We start from the raw sequence: 23,112 nt of genomic DNA on the forward strand, positions 1-23,112 counted from the left end.
ATTGAAGTACTTTAGTATATTGAAATATATTTTAACAGATTTGTAACAATTTATACATCGAAATATATTTTTATTATATAAGGTAGCCATTCTACTATTTTATTTTATTATTTTTATATATTAAGTTTTATAAATACTTGATTTGACTGTCACAGAGCCATTTTCCTCGAGAGAAGCAAGTCGTCAACGGATCAGCTGGAGCGAGGCCGAAAGACAGGAAAAATGCTCTCCAGAATTGCTGCTCGTTCCCGTGAGTCTTGATGAAATTAAGGTTTTATTTGAATTTTGCTAAATTCATATATTGCTATGCCTGACCCTATATAGTTTTAGATCTATGGACGGATATTAACAGTTTCACTTGAGAACTGTAGACCGGCTAAGAACCGACGGATCCAGATTTGTTTGTATGATTCCCAGTATTGTATTATATTAATTATGATGGTCTTATATTCGTGATTATGAAGACATAATACACTATTCAGGTTCGCAATTCGGTGAACCGCGATATAAAGAAAGCAGTGGCACATACGCATAGCATTATGTAATATAGGTGATCACGGTTACCAAATCAGTGGTACATCAAATAAACATACCCAAAACATAGGGGGGAGGGATAGGTAGATACCATTTATACTTGGATTTACTTGGAGAAATTCCGAGGTCAGTCCTCACAGCTGTAGTGATATACTGCTGCTGCCAGTCCTGCATATAAGAAAAAAGACATTAACATTTTGGAAACAGTCCAAAGAAGAGCCACTAAACTTGTTCCCCAACTAAGAGAAACACCCTACAATGAAAGACTGGATGCCTTGGGACTAACCACCCTACAGGCAAGAAGAATATGCGGGGACATCATTGAAGTATACAAGATAGCTAGGTTAGGTAGGTCAAACACCACCAGAGGCGCCACCGTCGATGACGAGCACAATAGCGCGTCATTTTATGCGCACGCCATTGAAACGGCCAAATTTATATACCGCGGGAAATTTAATTAATAAAAATGTGTAAGTGTATTTACTACGATCGTAGTAAATTTTAAACATTCACATCATCAGTTACATGTCGGTCAATAAAAACATAAGATAGGTACCCCCACAAAAAAAAAAAAAAAAATTAACCTTTATATTATTGTTGCATATGAAAGACAACTTTATTAGAAACAAAATGCTTTTTAAATTTTTTAAATAGCTTGAAAAATAAGGGAGATACGATTTTTTGAATTATTTTCTTAGCCCGCATTTTTGGCTCGACTTTACCATAACAAAGTGTTAGAATTAAGGGTGGTAATTTGTAAAGATTTCGGTAAAGAAATACACATTAACTCTAAACCACTGGTCCAATTTTATTAAAATTCGGAATACTTGGGTTTTATGGATCAACAAATCACATGAGCATGTCAAAAACAAAGTGAGACATCTCCATCATACCATATTTGCCTTTTCATGGCAACCATGAAGCTGTCGCTAAACGCCGACCGAAGTCGACCGACGCCGACCAAAACCACACAATCACGGTTTTTGCTCAAATGCATAATTTATATATAAAAAATAGCACATGGTTGCATTATTTGACCTATTTTCTTTAAAATGGATAATTTCCACGTAAAATGATTGAAGAGAAGTTACGTTTATATCCTCTGAAAAATTATCAGCCGGCAACCAACGCCGACGAAACCCAAACAATGACGTTGGTTGCCGGTTGATAATTTTGTAGAGGATAAAAACGTAACTTCTCTTCGATCATTCTACATGGAAATCACACATTTTAAAGAAAATAGGTCAAATAATGCAACCATATGCTATTTTTTATATATAAATTATGCATTTGAGCAAAAACCGTCATTGTGTGATTTATGTTGTCAATGGTAATAGTAAACAAAATCGAACGCGAACTGGACGCATCAGATTCATGGTAGAAGTAGAAGTAGTAGTAGAAGTCTTCTACTACTACTACTAGACTAGACTAGTAGTAGAAAGTAGTCAAGTAGTAGTGTGTGTCAAGACTAGTAACTAGTCTTGACACTTCTCATGGACATGGCATGATGGTGATGTGTAAACAACAACAAACACGAACTGGACGCATCAGATTCATGGGTGATATAGCTAAATTCCGGGGCTTTTAGCTCAAACACGAATAAGTCAATGATATTAAGCTTCTCAATTCCGGGAGAAAATAGGTTGAAAAACTTGTTTATGTAACTTAAAATTATGTTTAGACATTCCTTACCTTAATATTTTTACTCGGAAAACTATGTTGCCGAGTTTGATAACCAAATTTCCGTTTAAGTCGCTGAAAAATTGTTTCTATTTCAAGAATTAGCCTTACACTTGCAAAACAACAAGGTAATTTGAATATCTTGCGCATGCGCAAAGCGCGGGAAGCATTCAAATTGAACTAAACAAAAGCTAGTGGGCCGCAACATTTGGCCATGAAAACGACACATGATCGACAGTGGTGCTGCGCGCGGATTCCGGGGTACCTACATAAGATAAACATGGCGGCCTGCATTCAGCAGTAAATCGAAAATTGGTATATGTTTCAACGTAAAAAATGAGCTAACATATTTAGGGTTGTGGCAACTGACCACAATAAAGAAAAACTACTAGTATCGCGGATTATTCTAATACTAAAATAAAGGCAGCGTGTTACGGTAGAGCTGAGAAATCGGTGGTTTTAATTAGTTATTTTCTATCGAGTCGGATTATCGGATAACAACATCAACATCCATCCCGCCATCGTATATCAAACTTCACTCTATTAAGTTTCTTACTATTATGTTATTAGTGTAATAGACTTATAGTTGAATTATTTGAGCTATTTTCTTTAAAATGTGTGATTTTCATGTAATTTGATCAAAGAGAAGTTACGTTTTTATCCTCCGTAATATTACGGACCACAGCTACGATTCGTCCTGCCCGCTATCTATGATCACTGGTGGTATGGATCAAACTACACTATTAAGTTTGTTACTATTGTGTTATTAGTGTAATAGCTTGCATATAGTTGAATTATTCAAACTATTTTCTTAAAATGTGTGATTTTCATTTAAAATATCATGAAAATGGAATTCCTGATATTTGAGCTGAAGTAGTTCTCATGGGATGCAAAAAGTCACTATGAGTATAATGCAATTTGAATTATCCATCTAGCTGTCCTAGTTCTCGAGATATTGCATTTTGAATGGAATTAAATCAGGCCTATTTTGTCCCAGGAAATCGGGCCGAAACGTGCGGTCTGACTAATCGCCGATCAAACGTAAACAATGACGGTTTTTACTGACAGGCACAATTTTATATATAAAAAAAATTAGCATATGGTTGCATTATTTGACCTATTTTCTTTAAGATGTGTGATTTCCATGTAATTTGATCATAGAATTACATTTTTTTCCTCTGCAAAATTACCCACCACTACGAATACCGTCAAATTACATGAAAATCACACATTTTAAAGAAAATAGTTTGAATAATTCAACTATATGCAAGCTATTACACTAATAACACAATAGTAACAAAATAGTGTTGTTTGATCCATACCACCAGTGATCATAGATAGCGGGCAGGACGAATCGTAGCTGTGGTCCGTAATATTATGGAGGATAAAAACGTATCTTCTCTTTGATCAAATTACATGAAAATCACACATTTTAAAGAAAATAGCTCAAATAATTCAACTATGTCTATTACACTAATAACAATAGTAAGAAACTTAATAGAGTGAAGTTTGATCCATACCACCAGTGATAGATAAGATGGCAGGATGGATGTTGACGTTGTTATCTGATAATCCGACCCGATAGAAAAAAACTAATTAAAACCACCGATTTCTCAGCTCTACCGTAACACGCTGCCTTTATTTTGGTAGTAGAATAATCCGCGAGACTAGTAGTTTTCATTTATTTTGGTTAGTTGCCAAAACTGAATTTATTTAGCTAATTTTTTACGCTGAAACATAAACCAATTTTCGATTTACTGCTGAATGCAAGCCGCCATGTTTATCTTTTGTTTTTATGTACCGACATGTGACTGATGATTTAATTGTTTGAAATTTACTACGATCATAGTAAATACACTCACATAACATTTGTATGAATGAAATTTCCCGCGGTATGTAAATTTGGCTGTTTGCATGGCGTGCGCATAAAATGAAGCGCCATTGTGCTCGTCATTGACGGTGGCGCCTCTGGTGGTGTTTGACCTACCTATACAAGATGATCAATGGAGACGAGGATATTGACTGCAGTCAATTCCTCCAAATTGAACTGAGAGAAAGGTATGAGACCAGAGGGCACCAGTGGAAACTAAAGAAAACAAGGTACAGAACAACCAAGAGAAGTAACTTTTTTTATGCCAGAGTAGTAAACAAATGGAACAGACAACCAGAAATTGTAGTTAATAGTTCAAGTATCAACATGTTCAAGAATAGATATGACCGGTATACTGTAGAAATTCAGAGAAGAGGCTATTTACAAGAGCTCTAGCTCCCTTGCCTCTTTGACATCACTACGGTAAGCATCCTCACAAGGGCCAGTTGGTCTGTTTAGTGTTATTGTGTTTGATGGCGGTATAGCCTGGCACTGGGGCTCATCTGGCACCTTCCATAGAAACCTGTCCAGTGCATGCTTGAAGCTGTTCACCAAGCATTTGGTTCTCTCACTTCTTTTGGGAGAGCATTGACAATTTTTGGACCCTTGTGACCCAGGCTGGATGGCAGAGTATTTCTTCAGTTGTGTTAGAAAATTAAATGTTAATTTTGTAAATTATAATACATGAACATAAGATGCAATTTTATTGGCAGAAATAAAAATAAGGAATGCCTTGCTACAAGCAAATATACTAACAAACGAAGTCGCTAGCATAGGATTGGGACACCATCTTGTCGTTTATCAAGTGTCTGCCTGGTCCAGTTGAGGCCTTGTGTATGCCCTCAGTACTTCCGCCAGTACCTCGCGAGGTATATATTCTTGAAGGAATGCTATGGAACTGAAATCCATGCATTCCTTCAAGGTATGAAAAAACCTATATACCCTACAATCAGAAAGAGTGATTGAACAGGCTGCCAATATCCGTGACAACGATGACGATCCGGATGACCTTAAATTACAGGTACAGAGTTACTAAATACACGTTAGGTTAGATGAATTTATTATCCTTTCATTTCTTCGACGTCGGCATCTATCATAACAAACATGACATACCATTCATCTGGCATGACTTCATTACTTACGAAATCTGTTTTAGCAATTTTTTTTTTTTTTTTTTTCTGCCAAGAAAATTGCATATTACGTTGGTACATTATTATTTCTAAAATTAATCATTAATTTTCTAATGCTATATCGCGTCCATGTACACAACTGAACATTTACCAATGCCAGTAAGGTCTTAACCCTCTCTGAGGCTCTTGGTGGGAGCATTTGTCTCACTTTTAGGATATAGGCCCTCTTATGTTACCCATTAGGCATAATCTTGGTAAAGTTCAATGAATTCGGTCTAAAAGTGATTTGTTCCGAAGAATACATACTCTTCGGTACTCCTTACCCAAGGATTACTTCGTGAAGCCGAAGTTTCTACCTCTAACACTGTGTGTTGTTTGAAAAAATACCTCACTCCATGGGTCTGGGCAACCATTATCCTCGGTAAGGGGCCCTCCTGGGGCAAGGCCCCCCCCCCCTTCCCCCACAAGCATAGGTCGCAAAGCACCATTGTCTTCGCGGTACGGATAGAGTCAACATATCTCACATTACCAGCTAACAATTTCAAAGTGCGGTCGGGGAACGGTATTCCCTCCAGTTATAGTGCGGTGCTTGCCCTTGCGTATTCCACATTTCCCAATTGGCCCAATTCCCGGCCCCTTGAGATTGTGACAACATTAGGGCACCCTGCTTCGGCCATCTCCAACCTTCCAACGGCTTCCTTTGTGTTTGAGCGTCCTGCATCGACGCCATCCCGCCGCCTGGAAGTACTTGAGCACCCTCTTCCTATACCCGTTCCTCTCCTTAACCTCCACCGAGTATTCTACGATTCTCTGTAAGTATGGAATCTGGTCATAGTGTTGTTGTTCGCAATAGGATGTGTGCCTTCGCCCACGGCGACTTTCTCTGCCGGGCCGCTCTCCCGCCAGCACCCGTAGATCCACACATTTGGTGTATCCACTGTAGGAAGATGGAGTGTTCCCCTTCATCCCCATGTACTACGTGCGCTCATTGGGACGATAAGCAGTGGTCCGCGTATTTTCATGCTCACAAGAAAGTGCAGGCAAAGAACAAAGTACGCGCGCAGGGAAGACCCCTTCCCCGCTCACCCGAAACAAAGAGAAGGCATGCTGCGCTGGCGGAGGACAAGGGCAGTTCTCCCCCTCCTCCAAAACGTATTAGAAGGAAAGGTTGTACAACGGCTACCTCGAGTCAGTCTCAAGCCAAATTACCTCCTATTCCATCACCCAAGGCAGTTAGCTTCGACGGGCATGCGCCTCTGGCCCCCGCGAACTATCCCCCGAGTATGAGCTTTTTCCCGGATGTGTCCGCAGGCGGGGCCCCCCCCCCCCACGATGCGGCCTGGCAGCTCACCCCTCCCCCCCCCCCCACGGACAAAGGACCCGATTTTGGAGCCAACGAGCGCTTCGGCCTCTCCTCCTCCTCGGGAGTCCTGCAGTCCGCCTTCCTCCCATCGTAAGACGAGCCGGGTCATCCACGGAACCCTTTCTATGCCCGGGGGGCAGGAGGCCCAAGGTGTACCCACGCGCGCGTTAGTCGCGGGTGACCCCTCCTCATCCAGAGAAGGCAGTCTCCCCTTTGTGTCTCCCGGACTATCCGCCCCCAGGCGGGACTCGCCAAACGGGCATTCCCCAGACCTCCTCTCCACTCTCTGTTCACTCTTCACTACGCTGAAGGAACAGATGGAGGAACAACGGGAATTTTTCCGCGCTTCTCAAGCGCAGTGCGTACACCGCTCGGGAGCTTGTCAGGAGTCACCGCCCCCAAGGGCCCCCCTCGACCATCTTCCACTTGATCAGAACCCCCCTGAACCCATCAGTGACGATGATGGAAGCGCGAGGTTCCTCTCTGACCGTGCAGACCCCTCCTACGACGACGACGATGTCCACAGCGCCGTAGGGGGGGGGGGCACGCTCCCTTTCCCCTCCCGTTTCCCAGTTGGAATCCCCGATGGTGGTCCAACCTTCCTTCTCGGACATCCTCGCGAGAGTTCGGAGGGCGAATCGACTGGGCCCCCCGAAAGAAGAGGAAGTCTCATTCGAGTCTGAGATCTTTATGACGGCCAACTCTCAGAAAGCACAGCCTCCTCCACTCCACCTTCCATGGAGTACGCAGACAGCGAGAGCCATGGCCCAGGCCTCCGACGCTCTCGCAAAAAGGACAACCGAGAAGGTGCGCTGGCTTTCGGTTCCAGTGGAACACCAGAAGCGCTTCTACACCCCATCGGGGTCAACCCTCAAAGAAGCCTCGATCCTGGCGAGGTTACCAGAGCTGGTTAAAGCGGACGTGGAATTGCTGCGCAGAAGAAGCGTCCTCCTCACCGGCAGGGAAGTCAGCGACCACATTCAATCACTGGCGCTGTCCCTGGCGGTGAACTCCTGGCTAGAACGCCTCCTTGCCTCGGCAAGGGAGTTCTTACCCGAACTCCAACCCCAGGAAGAATGCGACCTCCAGGCTCTATTGGCAAGCGCGAGCAGAGCCCTGAAGCATCAGGCCTCCTGTCTCTCAACGTCCTGGGCCAACTTCGAGTCCCGCAGGAGAGACACCATCCTCGGGGACCCCAGTGACCCCCTCCTCAGGGAGATTTTTGCTCCTTTGAGGAAGGCCCCCCTTCTCACCCACACGCTGATTCCCCCGGATATGGTGGACTCGGCAATCACTAGCGCAAACCAGTTGCTGCACAACAGAGCCATCGAGAGAACAGCCGTCCCTAGCTCGAGGCCAAGATCCACCCCCCCATCGACACCTCGGTCCTCTCAGACGCAGAGGCAGCCTTTTCATTTTCCTAAGCGGGAAGACAGGCCCCACCCCCATTCGAAGTCGAAAGCCCAGACAGGACAGCCCCGCCCCTTTCCCAATAGAGAACAGGGGCGCAAACACCATAGAGGCTCCGGACCCCAACGCAGGAAATTCTAGGAACTCGCCTGCCCTCCCGCACAGGATAGGAGGTTGCCTATCTGCTGGAGAGAATGGGAGGTTGCCGGGGCGGAGGACTGGACCATCCAGGTCATCAAGGCAGGTTATCGCCTTCCTTTTCACACCTTCCCCAGCCTCTCCCCCTATCCCATCCAAGTCAGCAACTACCATCCGGACTCGGATCGCGGGCGGGCCCTAGCGGAGGAAATCTCCGCTCTGCTCCAGAAAGGAGCTCTCGAGGAAGTCTCGACTCCGGACCCGGGGTTCTACTCAAGGCTATTCCTCGTAGCAAAGGCAACGGGGGTGGAGACCAGTCATCGATCTGTCTCCTCTCAACAAGTTCCTTTCCCTGACGAAGTTCCGGATGGACACCCCAGGGGCTGTAAGGGCGTCTATCAGGGAAGGGGACTTCATGGTGTCGCTGGACCTCCAGGACGCCTATTTCCAAATACCTGTGCATCCCTCGTCCAGAAAATTCCTCCGCTTCGGCCTCTCCACAGCACCGCAAGTCTTCACCAGAGTGTTCAAACTCGTCTCAGCGTGGTCCCACTCCAGAGGAATTCGCCTACTCCGTTACCTGGACGATTGGCTGATCCTGGCACAGTCCGCCCAGCTATGCCGCGACCACCTGGGAACGGTCCTAGCCTTCATCCGCAAATTGGGCTCTATAGTCAACCAGACGAAGTCGGATTTCATCCCACGACAGAGAGACACGTACCTGGGTATGGTTCTGGACTCCTCCCTCATGAAGGCCTTCCCAGCAGAGAAGAGAATCCGGAATCTCACTTCTCTTGTCGTACAAGCACTATCGACCGGGTTCCTGACGGCGAAACAGTGCCAAGTCCTCCTGGGCCATATGGCCTCCGTCGAGAGGTTAATTCCCAGGAGCAGACTACGAATGCAACCTCTACAGTGGCTCCTCAAGTCCCAGTGGTCCCCGCTAAGGGGTCAAACCCGCCAACACATCACCCTTACCAGAGCAGTCAAGGACTCTCTTCTCTGGTGGAAGGACCCGTGCAACCTACTCGGGGGGATGCCCCTCGGCCCATCTCCCCCCGAAGTCCTCCTCTTCTCCGACGCCTCCAAGGAGGGCTGGGGGGCCCACCTCAACGACGATCACGTCAGCGGTTCCTGGTCCACAGTCGAGCGGACGGCCCATATCAACTGGCTAGAGTTGAAAGCGGTACTGCTGGCTCTCCGTCACTTCTCGGATCAGTTCTCGGGGAAAGTTGTGGGCATCATGTCGGATACTTCCTCGGTAGTAGCCTACCTGAACAAGCAGGGTGGCACAGTCTTCCAGGACCTCTGCCATCTCACTATGGACATCCTCCATTTAGCCGAGAATCTCCAAGTGGCACTCAGAGCTCGCTACATCCCAGGGAAGAAGAATGTCTGGGCGGACCACCTCAGCAGAAGGAATCAGGTACTCAGCACGGAGTGGTTCCTCCATCCGGAAGTGGCGACCTTCCTCATCAACAAATGGGGCTCCCCTCTGGTAGACCTTTTTGCCACCAGATGGAATCACCAGCTCCCAGTATATTTCAGCCCTCTCCCAGATGCGCTGGCAGCAGGAGAGGATGCTCTTCTGCAAAGTTGGGACAACCTCAACACCTACGCTTTCCCACCGTTTCCCTTGCTCCAGAAGGTGCTCCAGAGAGTACGAAATGCATCCAACCTTCGGATGACTTTGATCGCTCCCTGGTGGCCGGAAGCCCCATGGTTTCCAGACGCCCTGGAGCTAGCGGTGGAGGAGCCCCTGGCCCTTCAGGGAAGATCCGACCTTCTACATCAACCAGTCAATGGGGCCTGGCACAAGAACCCGTCAGCTCTGGCGCTTCACGCGTTCAGACTATGTTCCGGATCCTCCTAGAGAAGGGTTTCCCCAAAGAAGTGGCGGAAGACATGTCCTTCCCTATTCGCTCTTCCTCAGCTACCCTTTATCAAGGGAAATGGAATGCCTTTGCAGAATGGTGCCACTCCCGGGCAATAATCCCAGATCAAGCCACCATTCCTCAGATTGCCTCCTCCTTCCACTTCCTCTGGAAGTCCAAGAAGATCTCCCTCTCGGCAGTGCAGGGCTATAGGGCAGCTCTTAATCAGGTGTTTTCTCTGAAGGACATGGATCTGGCCCTGTCCCCAGAGATTTCCATGCTCTTCAGACATTTCAGAAAATCATGCCCCCCCAGGGAGATCACTTCTCCTCCATGGGATGTGGCATTAGTCCTGAACTCTCTGCGGGGTCCCCCTTACGAGCCCCTCCGAGATGCTCATTTGAAGGACCTCACCTTGAAGACAGTTTTTCTCTTGGCCCTTGCGTCTTCCAAGAGGGTCGGGGAGTTACATGCCATCTCTTATCGAGTCGCCCACTCGAAAGGATGGCAAGAGGTCTCCTTCACTTTTCTGCCCCAATTCATTGCCAAAAACCAGGATCCGCCCAAAGCCGACCCCAGATTCTGGTCCTTTAGTATCCCTTCCTTATACGACTTTGTAGGGGGCGAACATGCAGAAATGGTACTATGCCCGGTACGTGCTATCCGTACCTACCTCAGGAGGACTAAGCATCTTAGACCAGACTTGCCAAGATTGTTCGTCTCTTCCAGGGGTAAGCCCAAGCCCGTCACTAAGACTTCCATTTCTTACTGGATCAAGGAAGTCATCCGCAGGGCCTACACCATGAGCCCCACGGATTGCCCTAGAGCAAAAGCTCATGACCTCAGGGCAATAGGGACCTCCCTAGCCTTCCGAAAGAACCTGTCGGTCAACCAGGTCCTTCCAGCAGGTATATGGAAGTCCCAGACTACATTCACTTCATTTACCTCAAAGAAGTCATGTGTGAATCCTTAGGGACCTTCTCTCTGGGTCCCATAGTGGCCGCCCAGGAAGTCCTGAGATGACATGCCCCTTACCAATGGCACACAGCCAACCCTGAGACCTCATCTAGGTTCTGGTTCGGCAACCACCGTGATCCCTATCCAAAGTCCTTCTCATACTCCTACATTCCCTTACCGCACCAAGGGCTCTCAAGCATTCCAAGGGAATCAATTCAAGCCCTGCAAGTGATACAAAGTGAGTATACCCTGTCTGTCTCCATTCCTGGGAACAGAACTAGGTACCCTTCACAGTTTAGGGAAATGTATAAGGGTCTGGTCAACGTAGGTCTTGGCGCAAAACATTTTTCCTTACAGAGGTTTCCCAGGCTAGATAACTACTTCCTTCCCTCCTAAGTCCGAGTCTCCTTGGGTAAGGAGTACCGAAGAGTTTGTATTCTTCGGAACAAATGTAATTTTCGCAGGAAAATTAATTTTTCCCTGATACAAACCTGAGGTACTCCTTACCTCTAATGGGCCCTCCTCAGCCACCCCTCTAATAGTTCCTTCTACCTGGCCTGTCAAACCTCGTGATTAATTTCATACCTGGCTCAGACAATGGTGCTTTGCGACCTATGTTTGTGGGGGAAGGGGGGGCCCCCTTGCCCCAGGAGGGCCCCTTACCGAGGATAATGGTTGCCCAGACCCATGGAGTGAGGTGTTTTTTCAAACAACACAGTGTTAGCGGTAGAAACTTCGGCTTCGCGAAGTAATCCTTGGGTAAGGAGTACCTCAGGTTTGTATCAGGGAAAAATTAATTTTCCTCATCTTGATTTTAACCTGGCATGTTCTCATAATGCTGCTGAGTGATGGAGTGACAGTTATAGGCCAGAAGTCCCCTCACACACACACAAACTGGCTGAAACTGAATTTGCTTGGCCGGATGCAATCTGGTCAGTTGAGCAGCTACATAGGCAGCCTGAACAAGCCACCTCAGTGACCCAAACACACTCGGTTTAGCCTGCTTGGTCCTGACTTTGTCTGATGGCTGGACAGGTGGCTTGCGAGTGTATGGGTTACTTTACACTCCAATTTATTGTGTGTCAAAAGCGCATACACGAGGAGCTAAGATGAGAGGGAAACAAAGGTGGTGGAATGGGTTGGAGTGGGTGCATGCCTTGACTGACTATCTCCTTTATAAGAGGGAAGAAGCCCTTTGTATATAGTGTGTGACTTAATTTTTACCTAATTGTAGTATACAGGAAAGGAGCAACGCTTGTGTGTTTGTGTATTTATATTCAGTAGGTTGTGCTTTTGTGATGTAACGAGGTGGACAAGTAGAGTTGAGGGCTCCTGCATATAACTGTACATATCATTTTCATATGATATTTAATGGGGAGAAATTTTGTTTGTGCAGTTGTTCTATTGGGTTAGTGGTGCATGCTGATAATGTTCTCACTGTTCATTTTGTTTGCAACATTTCTGTTTTCTTGATTGTTGGGAACAAAGCTGTGGAAGTGTGGTTGTGTGGGTCTTATGAATTCTTTGTTGTGTAATTAGTTTCTTTTTGTTGCCTAGTATTTTACTGTAGTATGTTCATGTTGGTTTTCACTGTCAGGACCTTGATGTGCAGGCTGAAGGTCATGAAAGTATCGAGTGAATTTAGGTTCTACAGTGGAAGCAGTGAAAGGGATTGTCAGTTTTATTTTGCTCCTCCTCCTCCTACCCCACCCACCTCCTATGATATGATTTGGTTCTAGTCTTCCATTATACTGTTATATTGAAACTTGATTTTTAATATTTACAGTTAAAGATGCAAAGCCATGCCTGGCCTTAATTCGTCCAACTCACACGACTCCTGTCAACAAAGCAGAAGAGCGTGATGAAGCAAACTTCCCTCGCCCAGTTCGACAGATTGAGCCAAGCAAAGTTCGCATGGGATTTATCCCAGAAGAATGGTTCCAGCTTTTCTACAAGAAAACAGGAGTGACAGGTAAGTTTACAATATTGATGGTGACAAGACATTTCCTTGTAAGAGGTATTCAAGTGTTCATTTTGCATATTGGTATCTAATGGCATTAGAAGCAAATTCTTTTCACTTGCTTTTTTCCATGTTGTTATTGCAGTTTGAAGATTATTTGTGTAAGGGATAAGAAACCAGGAATGTCTTATTGTTTGGTAAAGATATGGCTGGGTCAGAGGAGGATCATAAACATCAAATGATGTAGATGTGATAGGAAGTTGTAAATAAATGTGGGTAAGGCTGGGTCAGAGGAGGCTCATAAACATGGAGATGTGATAGGAAGTTGTAAATAAATGTGGGTAAGGCTGGGTCAGAGGAGGCTCATAAACATGGAGATGTGATAGGAAGTTGTAAATAAATGTGGGTAAGGCTGGGTCAGAGGAGGCTCATAAACATGGAGATGTGATAGGAAGTTGTAAATAAATGTGGGTAAGAGCAAAGTGATTGGATGTATTATAGGTGAGGGTGGCAGCAAGTTGGAGGTAAGTCTCGTAGAAAGATTAGAGGAAGTGGATATTTTTAGAAAGTTAGGGTCACTTGTAGCAGGGAATGAAGGAGTAGGGGTGGAGGTGAATTAGTGAATGAAAAATGTCCTGAGAAATAGGTATCTGCAGATGTGTGCAAAGAGAAGACTGCATGAAGGGATGATTGTCTATGACACTGTATGGGGCAGAAACTTGGAGTATAAGGGAGATGGAAATGAGAAATTCGAACGTGTTCAAGATGTATGGTGGATGAATGGATAGTGTGAAATGAAGAGGTGAGGAGAGCAGGGATGGAAAGGGAACTGACAGATAGGGCAGATGAAAGAATACTGGGATGGTTTAGGCAAACGGAAAGAATGAATGAAGACTAGCAAAAAGAGTGGATGGAGTGAACTTGAGGGGTAGACTAAGAACGAGATGGATGGGGTGAAAAGGGGCTTTGAGTAAAAGGGGAATGTCTGTTGAGCAAGGGACAAGTGTGAAAAGAGAATGGTTTTGAATGGAATATAAATTGATGCAGCCCGAAGTGATTTCTCCTTGTATTTTCTATTTTTTGCGTGAGGGGATGAAATGAGAGGGTCACCATGCAAATGAAGCAGCTGGCCCTTGAACACTTTTTTTTTTCTTTCTTTCTTTCTTTCTTTCTTTCTTTCCTGGGTGCCCATAGTGTTGCAGCATACTCTAGTTTAGGTGTTATTAGTGTAACCACTATTTTCTTTACCATTTCTTCATCCATGTAGTTGAAGGCCACTTTCATTAATCTTAAGTTAAAAGTCTCTCCAAATAATTTATTGACATGTTTATCAGGTGTCAAGTCACTTGAGATAATCACTCCCAGGTCCCTTTCTGAATTGACTTTGGTTGAATATTAATGTAATGATTACAGTGTTCTTTTTCTTTGTTTATTTTAGGTCCCCATGAAAAGAGGGAGGGAGGGGTGGTGAATGGGAATGGGGTATGTGGGGATGAAATGGGTGGGCACAGATTTTTTACTTTGGCTCTCTCTCTTGTAAGGGAGAAAAAGCTGTTGGTATATGTGTGTATGCATTTCAGGTCCCTATGTTTTTGGAGCTGGCCTTTCAACATTCCTGCTTTCAAAAGAGATCTATGTTATGGAGCATGAGTTTTATACAGGCTTGTCCATCTTGATCATGGTTGTTTATGCCATAAAGAAGTTTGGACCTTCAATTGCTGCTTCCCTTGATAAGGGGGTTGATGTAAGTAGTGGATCATAGACATTTGCAGGTCGAGTTGTATGTGATAAGACTAGACTCAATTTGAAGAAGACAAACGGATGATGGTTTCCTTAATGTGTTAATTATGAGATGATGGAATATTAGAGGTAATGAACTTGAAGAATTGCTGATTCAGGTTACTCTTTATTGAACAGGAAATTGAGGGGGATTGGATGAAATACCGTAATGATACTGTCCAGAACCTGAAGCAGGCCATTGAAGACGAGAAGAAAGCTCAGTGGCAAGCAGAAGGCCAGTCTGTTCTTTTTGATGCCAAGAAGGAGAATGTTGCCCTTCAGTTGGAAGCTGCATACAGAGAACGGCTAAACACAGTGTACAAGGAGGTAGGGTCCTTTGTTGTTTAATTTGTAATTTACTAAAACTGGGTTATTTTATAAAACACACAACAGCATATCCTTCTCCAACAATGATTTGATCTAACAAAACCAAAAGTAAAACATAACAGACAGCATACTGAAATATTTGTAGTACAAACACTATATTCATGTACCAAAAGGTCTTTCCCATATAAGGGGGTTAAACAAAGTCAAGCATATTCCCTACCTTCACCCATGCCACACCTGACCAGCTCCATTTGTTGTCACTTCTATCTTAGCTTCTTGTGGGTGAAGGGTCTTAGTTATTCCCTATCCCTAGCTTGGGTCAGAAAAAATACAGCAAGACACAGCACCACCTCAGTAGGGCCAAACTGCAGAAGCTACATTACTCCCACATTGTCATTACATAGTAACTCTCCCTCATGTTCACTTGGGGATTTACAGGGCAGACTAGAAGAAGCCCTGTTGGGCTGTTAATTTTTAATCCATTTTCAACCACTCTGTCTTGCTCTCTTTTCTTCCTTGCTTCAGATGTTCCTCTTGCAACCAGGTCACCCTCATCCATTCATCTCATTCTGTCTTTCCTGCAATTTTATACACCTTCCACATTCTTTTGGATAGTATTGTAATGCCTCATCATACTTCTTAAACACAATTTCAAACACATTTATGCTCTTTCAGTATACATAATTTGGTAAAATGTCTCAAAACTGCCTAAGAGAAGGTAAGGACACTGCCTCCTTACAGAGAACTTTTTGAATTGAGGAGTTTAATGTAATAAGCCTTTGAACTTGCTACCTCCACTCCTGACCTTGGCCACAGGTCTGTTTATCAATATCTATGTGCCAAAAAGCTTCCCCCCTGTACAGGAGGGAGCCAGCCAAGGCATGCACCCATTGCACACCCATTTTCCATCTTTCCATCTTGGCTCCTTGTGGATGTAAGGCAATCCCAGCCCCCTGCCTACTGCCTGGGTCAGAAACATTACAACAAGACAAAGCACATCCACAACAGTGCCTGCCAGCAGCCTAAGCAGGTTTACTCCCACTACTTCATTGAGAGGAGTAGGAGAGGAACAGAGGGAGTAATTGGTGAGGAACAGTGTGGATTTAGGACGGGTAGAGGTTGTGTAGATCAGATCTTTGTGGTAAGACAGATATGTGAGAAAGCTATAGGAAAGGGGAAGGATGTTTTTTGGGCTTTCATGGATCTGGAAAAGGCTTATGATAGGGTAGACAGAAAGGCACTGTGGGAGGTTATGCAGATTTATGGGATAGGAGGAAAGCTTTTGGGAGCTGTCAAAGAGTTTTTATGAGAGTAGTAGAGCATGTGTTAGGATTAGAAATGGAGAGAGTGAGTGGTTTGAAGTAAAGGTGGGACTTCGTCAAGGATGCGTTATGTCGCCCTGGCTGTTCAACTTATACATGGATGGGGTGGTGCGAGAGGTGAATGCTAGGGTAGTGAGTCAGGGATTGGAGATGGTTAAAGAAAATGGAGAAAAGTGGGAGGTGAGCCAGCTGTTGTTTGCGGACGACACTGCGCTTGTGGCAGGATCAGAGGAGGGATTGAGGAAGCTGGTGGCAGAGTTTGGGAGAGTATGTGATAGAAGAAAGCTAAAGATAAATGTGGGTAAAAGTAAGGTGATGAGATGTACAAGGGGTGAAAGTGGCAGTAGACTGGAAGTGAACATTAAGGGAGAGCGACTGGAGGAAGTGGATAGTTTTAGATACTTGGGTGCAAGTGTAGCAGGAAAAGGTGGAGTGAAGGTGGAGGTAGAATGTAGATTGAGAGAAGCGAGTAAATGCCTTGGTGGTTTAAAGAGTGTAATGAGGAATAGACATTTGGGAATGGATGCGAAGAGGAGACTGTATGAAGGAGTGATTGTGCCAACAGCACTGTATGGGGCAGAAACGTGGAACATAAGAGAAGAAGAGAGAAGGAGTTTGAATGTGTTTGAGATGAGGTGTCTGAGAAGTATGGTGGGGGTTACTAGGCTAGATAGAGTGAGAAATGAGGAGGTGAGGAGGAGAACAGGGGTGAAAAAGGATTTGGGAGATAGGGTTGATGAAAGAATATTAGGATGGTTTGGACACATGGAAAGAATGAGTGAAGAAAGACTAGTAAAAGAGGTATGGAAGGCAGATGTGGAGGGAGTGAACATGAGGGGACGTCCTAGGATGAGGTGGATGGATGGGGTGAAGGGGGCTTTGGGGAAGAGGGGAATGTCTGTTGAGGAAGGAAGGGAGAGGATGGAAGACAGAGGTGAGTGGAGAATGGTTGTATATGGATGATGATGTGACTGCATGAGGAGGAATGGGCGGGGAAGTGGGGGGTGGGGTAGTATGTGTGAGTAAATTTTGACGCAGCCCGAAGGGATTTCTCCCCGTCCTCGCCTTATATGCAAAGGGGGACGGAGAGGGGGGGTCGCTGATTAAATGAAGCGGCCTCGCTGTGGATGTACTGTGTCTTGCGACACTGCTTCTGACCCAGGGCGGTGGGCAGGGTGCAGGGATGACCCGTCATCCAGGAGGTGCTCAGATGAGAGGAAGGGTGGGAGGGGTGTGGAGTGTATTTAGGGATGAAATGGGTGGGAGTGTTTTTATGCCTTTCCCTTTTTGGCTACCTCCCTTGGAAGGGGGAAAAAGCCTTGGTATATGTATGTATGTACTTCATTTATATAGTGTCCTTCCCTCCTTGATACCTCATGCATAGAGAAAAGGAGATATCCCTTTGGGACTTGTCAATTGATCATCCATTTATACCTATTCTCCAATTACCTATTTCTTGTCCTGTTCTTTCCCTGCTCGACAGAATTACCTATTTACCCGAGACCTTTTTCACCCCCACAAATAGTGGTCCTGTAACCCACTTGGGCAGAAAGCCTTCTTCATATATATACCAAAAGCCCCATTCCCTTTTGTAATGGGGATGGTCTAGTCAAGGCATACACCACCCATCCAAGACTTGTTTGTGGTCCCTTATTAACTCCTTGTAGATGAAGGGTTAGCCCTGCACCCCATGTATTACATGGGTCAGGAGTTGTAATACCCCCCCCCCCTATCTACCAGAGAGGATAGGAAGAGGTAGAGTCACAGAAGTGGTAGAGGACTGTTTCAAAGGAATAGCAATAAAGGAGGGACAGTTGTAATGCAAACATGGCAGCATTCCTCTGTGAGCAGAGATTTTACTCTGATAGACAAATGTGTGGCTCCAGACCATAGGGGCACCAAAACAGTCCCTAAAGCAGTTACTGCAGGTTACTATGCAGTCAGTACTGTAATACAGGGTATAAGTAGACATTTTAAATTGTGCCATAGGTGAATCTTGTTTGACTTTGGTCCAGAGTCACAAAACTATTAACTGCATGTTAGAAGGTAGATTGCCTCCACAAGGAAAACTACTTTCATCATGAATATTTATGTACCACCCACCACAGCTTCCTGTGGCTATATCTCCCATCTCAACAGCTCGGCTTATGAATCACATACTGGCAGGTAACACTCGCTGCCCAATTTGCCTAAATATTAAGCAAAATATTAGAACTACAACTCGACCTAAACATATAAAGTTCTAGAAACCACCTTACTAAGACAACCCCCTCAGTATACCCACATCTCCCTTCCCAGCTTCACCTTCATCCACATTAACCTTGAAGAAACCTCCTTCCACTCCACTACACGCTTACCTATCTCTTCACTTACTAGTATAGCCACCCCTTCACTCCTGAGAACCTCCCAACTACACTCCCAGTTTTACTCAATACCAACACCTTCCATCTTTCTTCTCACAAACATACTGCCTATATCTTCCCTTTTACTCTCATGTGTACCACATCCACGCACATTAAAAGACCCAAACCTTAGGGTACTGGTTGGAAAACTCCTAGACCCTCTTATGTCTTTACTTTTAGGGATGTCCCCTGTGGGGCTACAGGTAGCAGGATTCCTAATTCTATCCCTCATCCCGTTTTTTGTTGCCTTGTACGACTCAAGTGGGAAGACTTGGTGGTAGCATTCTTTCCCCTACCACAGGTAGGCAAAAAAAGGAAATGAATGTTCAGAGAAATGGTACAGGACAGTAACAAGGGGTTGGGAGACAGCATAACGGAGGGACAGTCACAGTATATAATAAGTGTCATCATTTCTCTATGAACAGTCTTCCTCTATCTCAGACAAAATGATGTGTGGTTCTTGTCTGTAGGGGCACCCCATATAGACTCTAAAGTATCAACTGCATGCTACTTTGCCACATTAATATGCAGCCAATACCCCATGTACATATTGCCAACTAAATCCTTCTCGCAACAAAGCCTAACAGAGCCCCATGGCTCCTACCTCCATTTTACCTGTACCTCACTTTAGCCACTAACAAATTATCAAATTGTAATTGAAGCCCTATGAGAATCTCTCGCCCATCTACCTTTTCAACATATATCAACATGCATGTTGATGACTTGGGCTGCTCTCCCCATCACTTCAGTCTTCAATACTGAATTCTTTACCATCCTTATTGCCTTGTATATTGTTTACAATTACCTCCCTGCATCCTATGGATCATCCAGATTCTTACCCACATTAAGTCTGTATTTGTATCCTACTGGGTACCATCTGATGTCCCTGCCAAGAAGCTGCAGGGGAATAAAAAGGCATAATCCGCCCCTTTTGATGCCTTCACTCCACTAATAACAGAGTATGACCCAGTTCTTTTATCAGCAATGCTAAACATGGAGTAAGACTTCTGGGAGCAACACTTGGTAAATCTTTTAATAAACTTCAAATACATCCATGGCAGTCTTCAGATCAACATAATGATGTTTTGAAACTGCACAAGTATGCCTAAGAGGGCAGTCTTCCTTCACCCGTGGCCACTGTATGACAGGAGATTACCCTCTCATTTGCATACATAAGGCTTCCCTCACAATATTGCACACATTGCTAGAAAACCCAAGTAACACAACACTTCTCAACAACCTATTTTGTCATTTAATCCCAGTGGTGACAAGAAATTCTAGATGACAAAACACCAATACCTTGGTTTTCTCCACTTTCTACAGAAAACAGGACCATTAACCAAACCATAAATAGCCTTGACTAAAGGAATTAACATGTGAAATATAATGCACAATAGTGGTATAAGATTGCCCACAAGGATAGAAGCACTGGTAAACTAGTCCAAAAAAATCCTTCCTCCCATCCCCTCTCGCACTATATGTGCTTGTCTCCAGAATTTTTGCTCCACTTTAATAACAACCAAATATTCATACTTTACAATTAGCATATATTTTGTTTGTGGTTCTTGAGTGATTTAAATATGTAAACTTTTTTCAGGTGAAACAGCGACTTGATTACCAACTGGAGACTGCTAATGTGAAGAATCGTGTTGAACACAAGCATATGGTAAATTGGATCATTGATGGTGTACGTTCCTCCATCACCCCAGCACAGGAGTCTGCTGCCCTCAAGCAGTGCATCGCTGACCTCAAAAATCTTTCCAAGGCATAATTTAAGAAAATTCCCATTTAATTCATTGCTTTTTCCAGTTAATGGCTGTCTTGGGGTCATTGAACCAGTGACAACTCAAACTTTTGTGGAAAGTTTATGTAATATGTATAACTAGAATTTGTACAGAAAATTGTAAATAAAGAAGCCACAACTATTGTTTTTTCAATGCACACCATATTGTCAGTTAAAAAATCATACAAACACACTCCTACACACACTCGGAGACCATGGTCGAAGCAAGATCTAAATAGGAACGAGGCATTAAAAAAGGAGATAACAGATCAAATGCAGGCAGTGACTGAAAAGGTGGAAGAAAAAATCAAAGAAAATGACTTACAGGAAATAAAGAAACGGTGGAAAGTTGAACAGGAATGGCAAAAATTATCCTTTAAAGAAATAGTGGAGCAACAGGTTAAGGAGAATGCCAAAGAAACTGTGATCCAAGTGATTAAAGAGAAAGGTAACTTAGGGACACAGTGGATAAAAAAAGATGCATTGCAATCTATGGCGTTAAAGAGAAGCATGATGTTCTAAAGCCACGTCCACACGGTCGAGCACTGTCCGCCGGGCACAAGGGCTTTGCTCGACAACGGGCAATTTCATCGGGCAAACCATCAAACTGTCCGTTCCCGGCGCCATTTGCGGGCAGTGGATGGAAGGCTGACATCGCTGCCAAACGCATGAGGTGAGGTGCGAGCAAAGTTAGCAAACCCACTCGGTACAGACCGAAGTTACCTTACTACCATGTCCGCACCTAGTACTTGTTGTTGTTGTTGTCGTTCCCTAGACTGTCTGTACCTAGTACTAGTGTGTACTGGTCTCGACAAGACGTGCTATTGGTGCTATGCTTTTCCTCATATTTGTCTCTTGCCTTTGTATATATGGCTCCACTTTCAAAAGGAGAAAAGAAAAGCTGCTTATGTTCATTCTCATGTAACTGCAAAACAATTGTTCATTTTCATCCTGCAATTCACGTAGAATTGTCACTGAGCTTCCCATTAAATCACATCTTTGTAACCACTCCCGGCATCAGGCATGTCTCCGTGATTTCTTGTTTTTCTTTATAATGCAGGCAGCAATTATAATGCTGTAAAGTGCTACCTTCTTTCCAAGTATGGCGGGAACCATGGTTATCGTACCACACTGAATCACTCCCTCCCAACCTCTGCTTGCGGCCAACTAACCTCCAACCACCATCGTCAGCCGTGTGGACACTTTGCAGGCAGAGTCTGCGGACTTTGCCCGGTAAGGGCAAAGTCTGCCAGGCACAGCTCGACCGTGTGGACGCGGCATTAGATATCAGGGAAAAGGAGAAAGAGATCGCTAAGGAAATACTGAAAGAATTACAAGTGGAAGGACAGGGTTTAGATAGGGAAATTGAGGAGACCTATAGGATAGGCAGATACTCTAAAGAAAAACAGTACAGGCCACTGAAAGTAAAGCTTAGATCCCAAACAATTCCTGAGGAAGTTCTATCCAGAACAATGAAATTAGCAAATAGTGAATAATACAAAAATATATGGATGAAAAAGAAATGAGTGAAGAAAAAGGAAAAACTTAGAAACGAAGTGAATGAAAGAAAACTGAAACTGAAAAGAAAATTTTTTTTTTGGAGAGTGGTGGACCTGAGGCTGAGAAAATGGTACATAAGGAAAAAGGAAACAAAGCAGACAGAAAAAGACGAGGAGAAAGGAAATTAAAAATAGCTTATACTAATATAGATGGAATAATTTCAGGAATGAATGAATTAGATGATTATCTGGCCTTAGAAAAACCAGAATAATGAGAATAGTGGAAATTAAATTAAAGTAAACTCTGCCACTCAACACTGTGGGACAAGTTTATACAAATGTTGGACGAAGAATACAAAGGATAAACAGTGTGGCGGAGCATTAAAATTTTGACTAACAAAGATTTAAATGTAACAAAAATAACTGAAGTAGAAAAAAATATAGAATAAATTACAATACAAGTTGAAAGCAAATATATGAAGAGTAGAAAATTTGTAGTAGTGTATGTGCCCCCAAAAACAGTCCTGGACAGAAAATTACCATTCCAAAATATTAGAAGATACAAAATACGAATTATCTAATATACTGAAGGACAGAGGAAATATAGTAATTATGGGTGACTTTAATTCAAAAGAAATATGTTGGGAAGAAATGACAGTGGAGAGGAACACTGGGGCAATGTCCTGCTCGACATGACCATCAAATACACAATGACTCAGTGGATATGGGAAAATACCAGATACATAGGTAGTGAAGAACCATCAAGGCTAGATTTAATACTAACGACAGAGCCTGAAATTGTCAACAAAATCAATTACAAAACTCTGATAGGAAAGAGTGACCACGTACTAATAGAATTTGAGTTGAAAGAGCAAATGGATCAAAGCAGAAATGAAAAACAATAGGAAGACTAATATACAACAAAAATTTTGAGAAACTAAAAAAATTCTCATTCGCAACGTGAACTGGGAAAAAATCCTAAATGAAGAAACAGTGATGGAAGATAAACAGAATATACTAAAAGAAATTTATAATGAGGGAGTGAATAAATACGTACCACAAAAAAAAAGGAAAGAACATACAT

The 23,112-nt window shown here is 44.0% G+C and overlaps 1 protein-coding gene and 1 long non-coding RNA gene across 2 annotated transcripts; one reads left to right on the forward strand and one right to left on the reverse strand.

The window, feature by feature from the left end:
• Positions 1–67: 67 nt before the first annotated feature.
• Positions 68–20,671, forward strand: ATPsynB (ATP synthase subunit b, mitochondrial). Its single transcript, XM_076182833.1, has 5 exons — positions 68–250; positions 12,743–12,928; positions 14,497–14,660; positions 14,834–15,022; positions 20,344–20,671. Exons 1-5 carry the CDS (start codon positions 223–225, stop codon positions 20,515–20,517), a joined length of 741 nt encoding a protein of 246 aa, XP_076038948.1. The 5' UTR covers positions 68–222; the 3' UTR covers positions 20,518–20,671.
• LOC143024089 (uncharacterized) lies at positions 20,449–21,894 on the reverse strand. Its single transcript, XR_012966258.1, has 2 exons — positions 21,316–21,894; positions 20,449–21,271 (listed from the first exon to the last, which is right to left on the reverse strand). It is a non-coding gene; the product is annotated as an uncharacterized LOC143024089 (long non-coding RNA).
• Positions 21,895–23,112: the final 1,218 nt, after the last annotated feature.

The sequence above is a fragment of the Oratosquilla oratoria genome, unplaced genomic scaffold (genome assembly GCF_046742065.1).
Source record: "Oratosquilla oratoria isolate Oo_2021 unplaced genomic scaffold, ASM4674206v1 SCAFFOLD89, whole genome shotgun sequence".
Lineage (NCBI taxonomy): Eukaryota > Metazoa > Arthropoda > Malacostraca > Stomatopoda > Squillidae > Oratosquilla > Oratosquilla oratoria.

What these genes read in the sequence shown, in the direction of transcription:
- ATPsynB (XM_076182833.1), top strand. Translation starts at nt 223, where the DNA reads ATGCTCTCCAGAATTGCTGCTCGTTCCC. An exon ending in CAGAATTGCTGCTCGTTCCC is followed by an intron (nt 251 to 12,742) that starts GTGAGTCTTGAT and finishes TAATATTTACAG; the next exon opens with TTAAAGATGCAAAGCCATGC. An exon ending in TAAACACAGTGTACAAGGAG is followed by an intron (nt 15,023 to 20,343) that starts GTAGGGTCCTTT and finishes AACTTTTTTCAG; the next exon opens with GTGAAACAGCGACTTGATTA.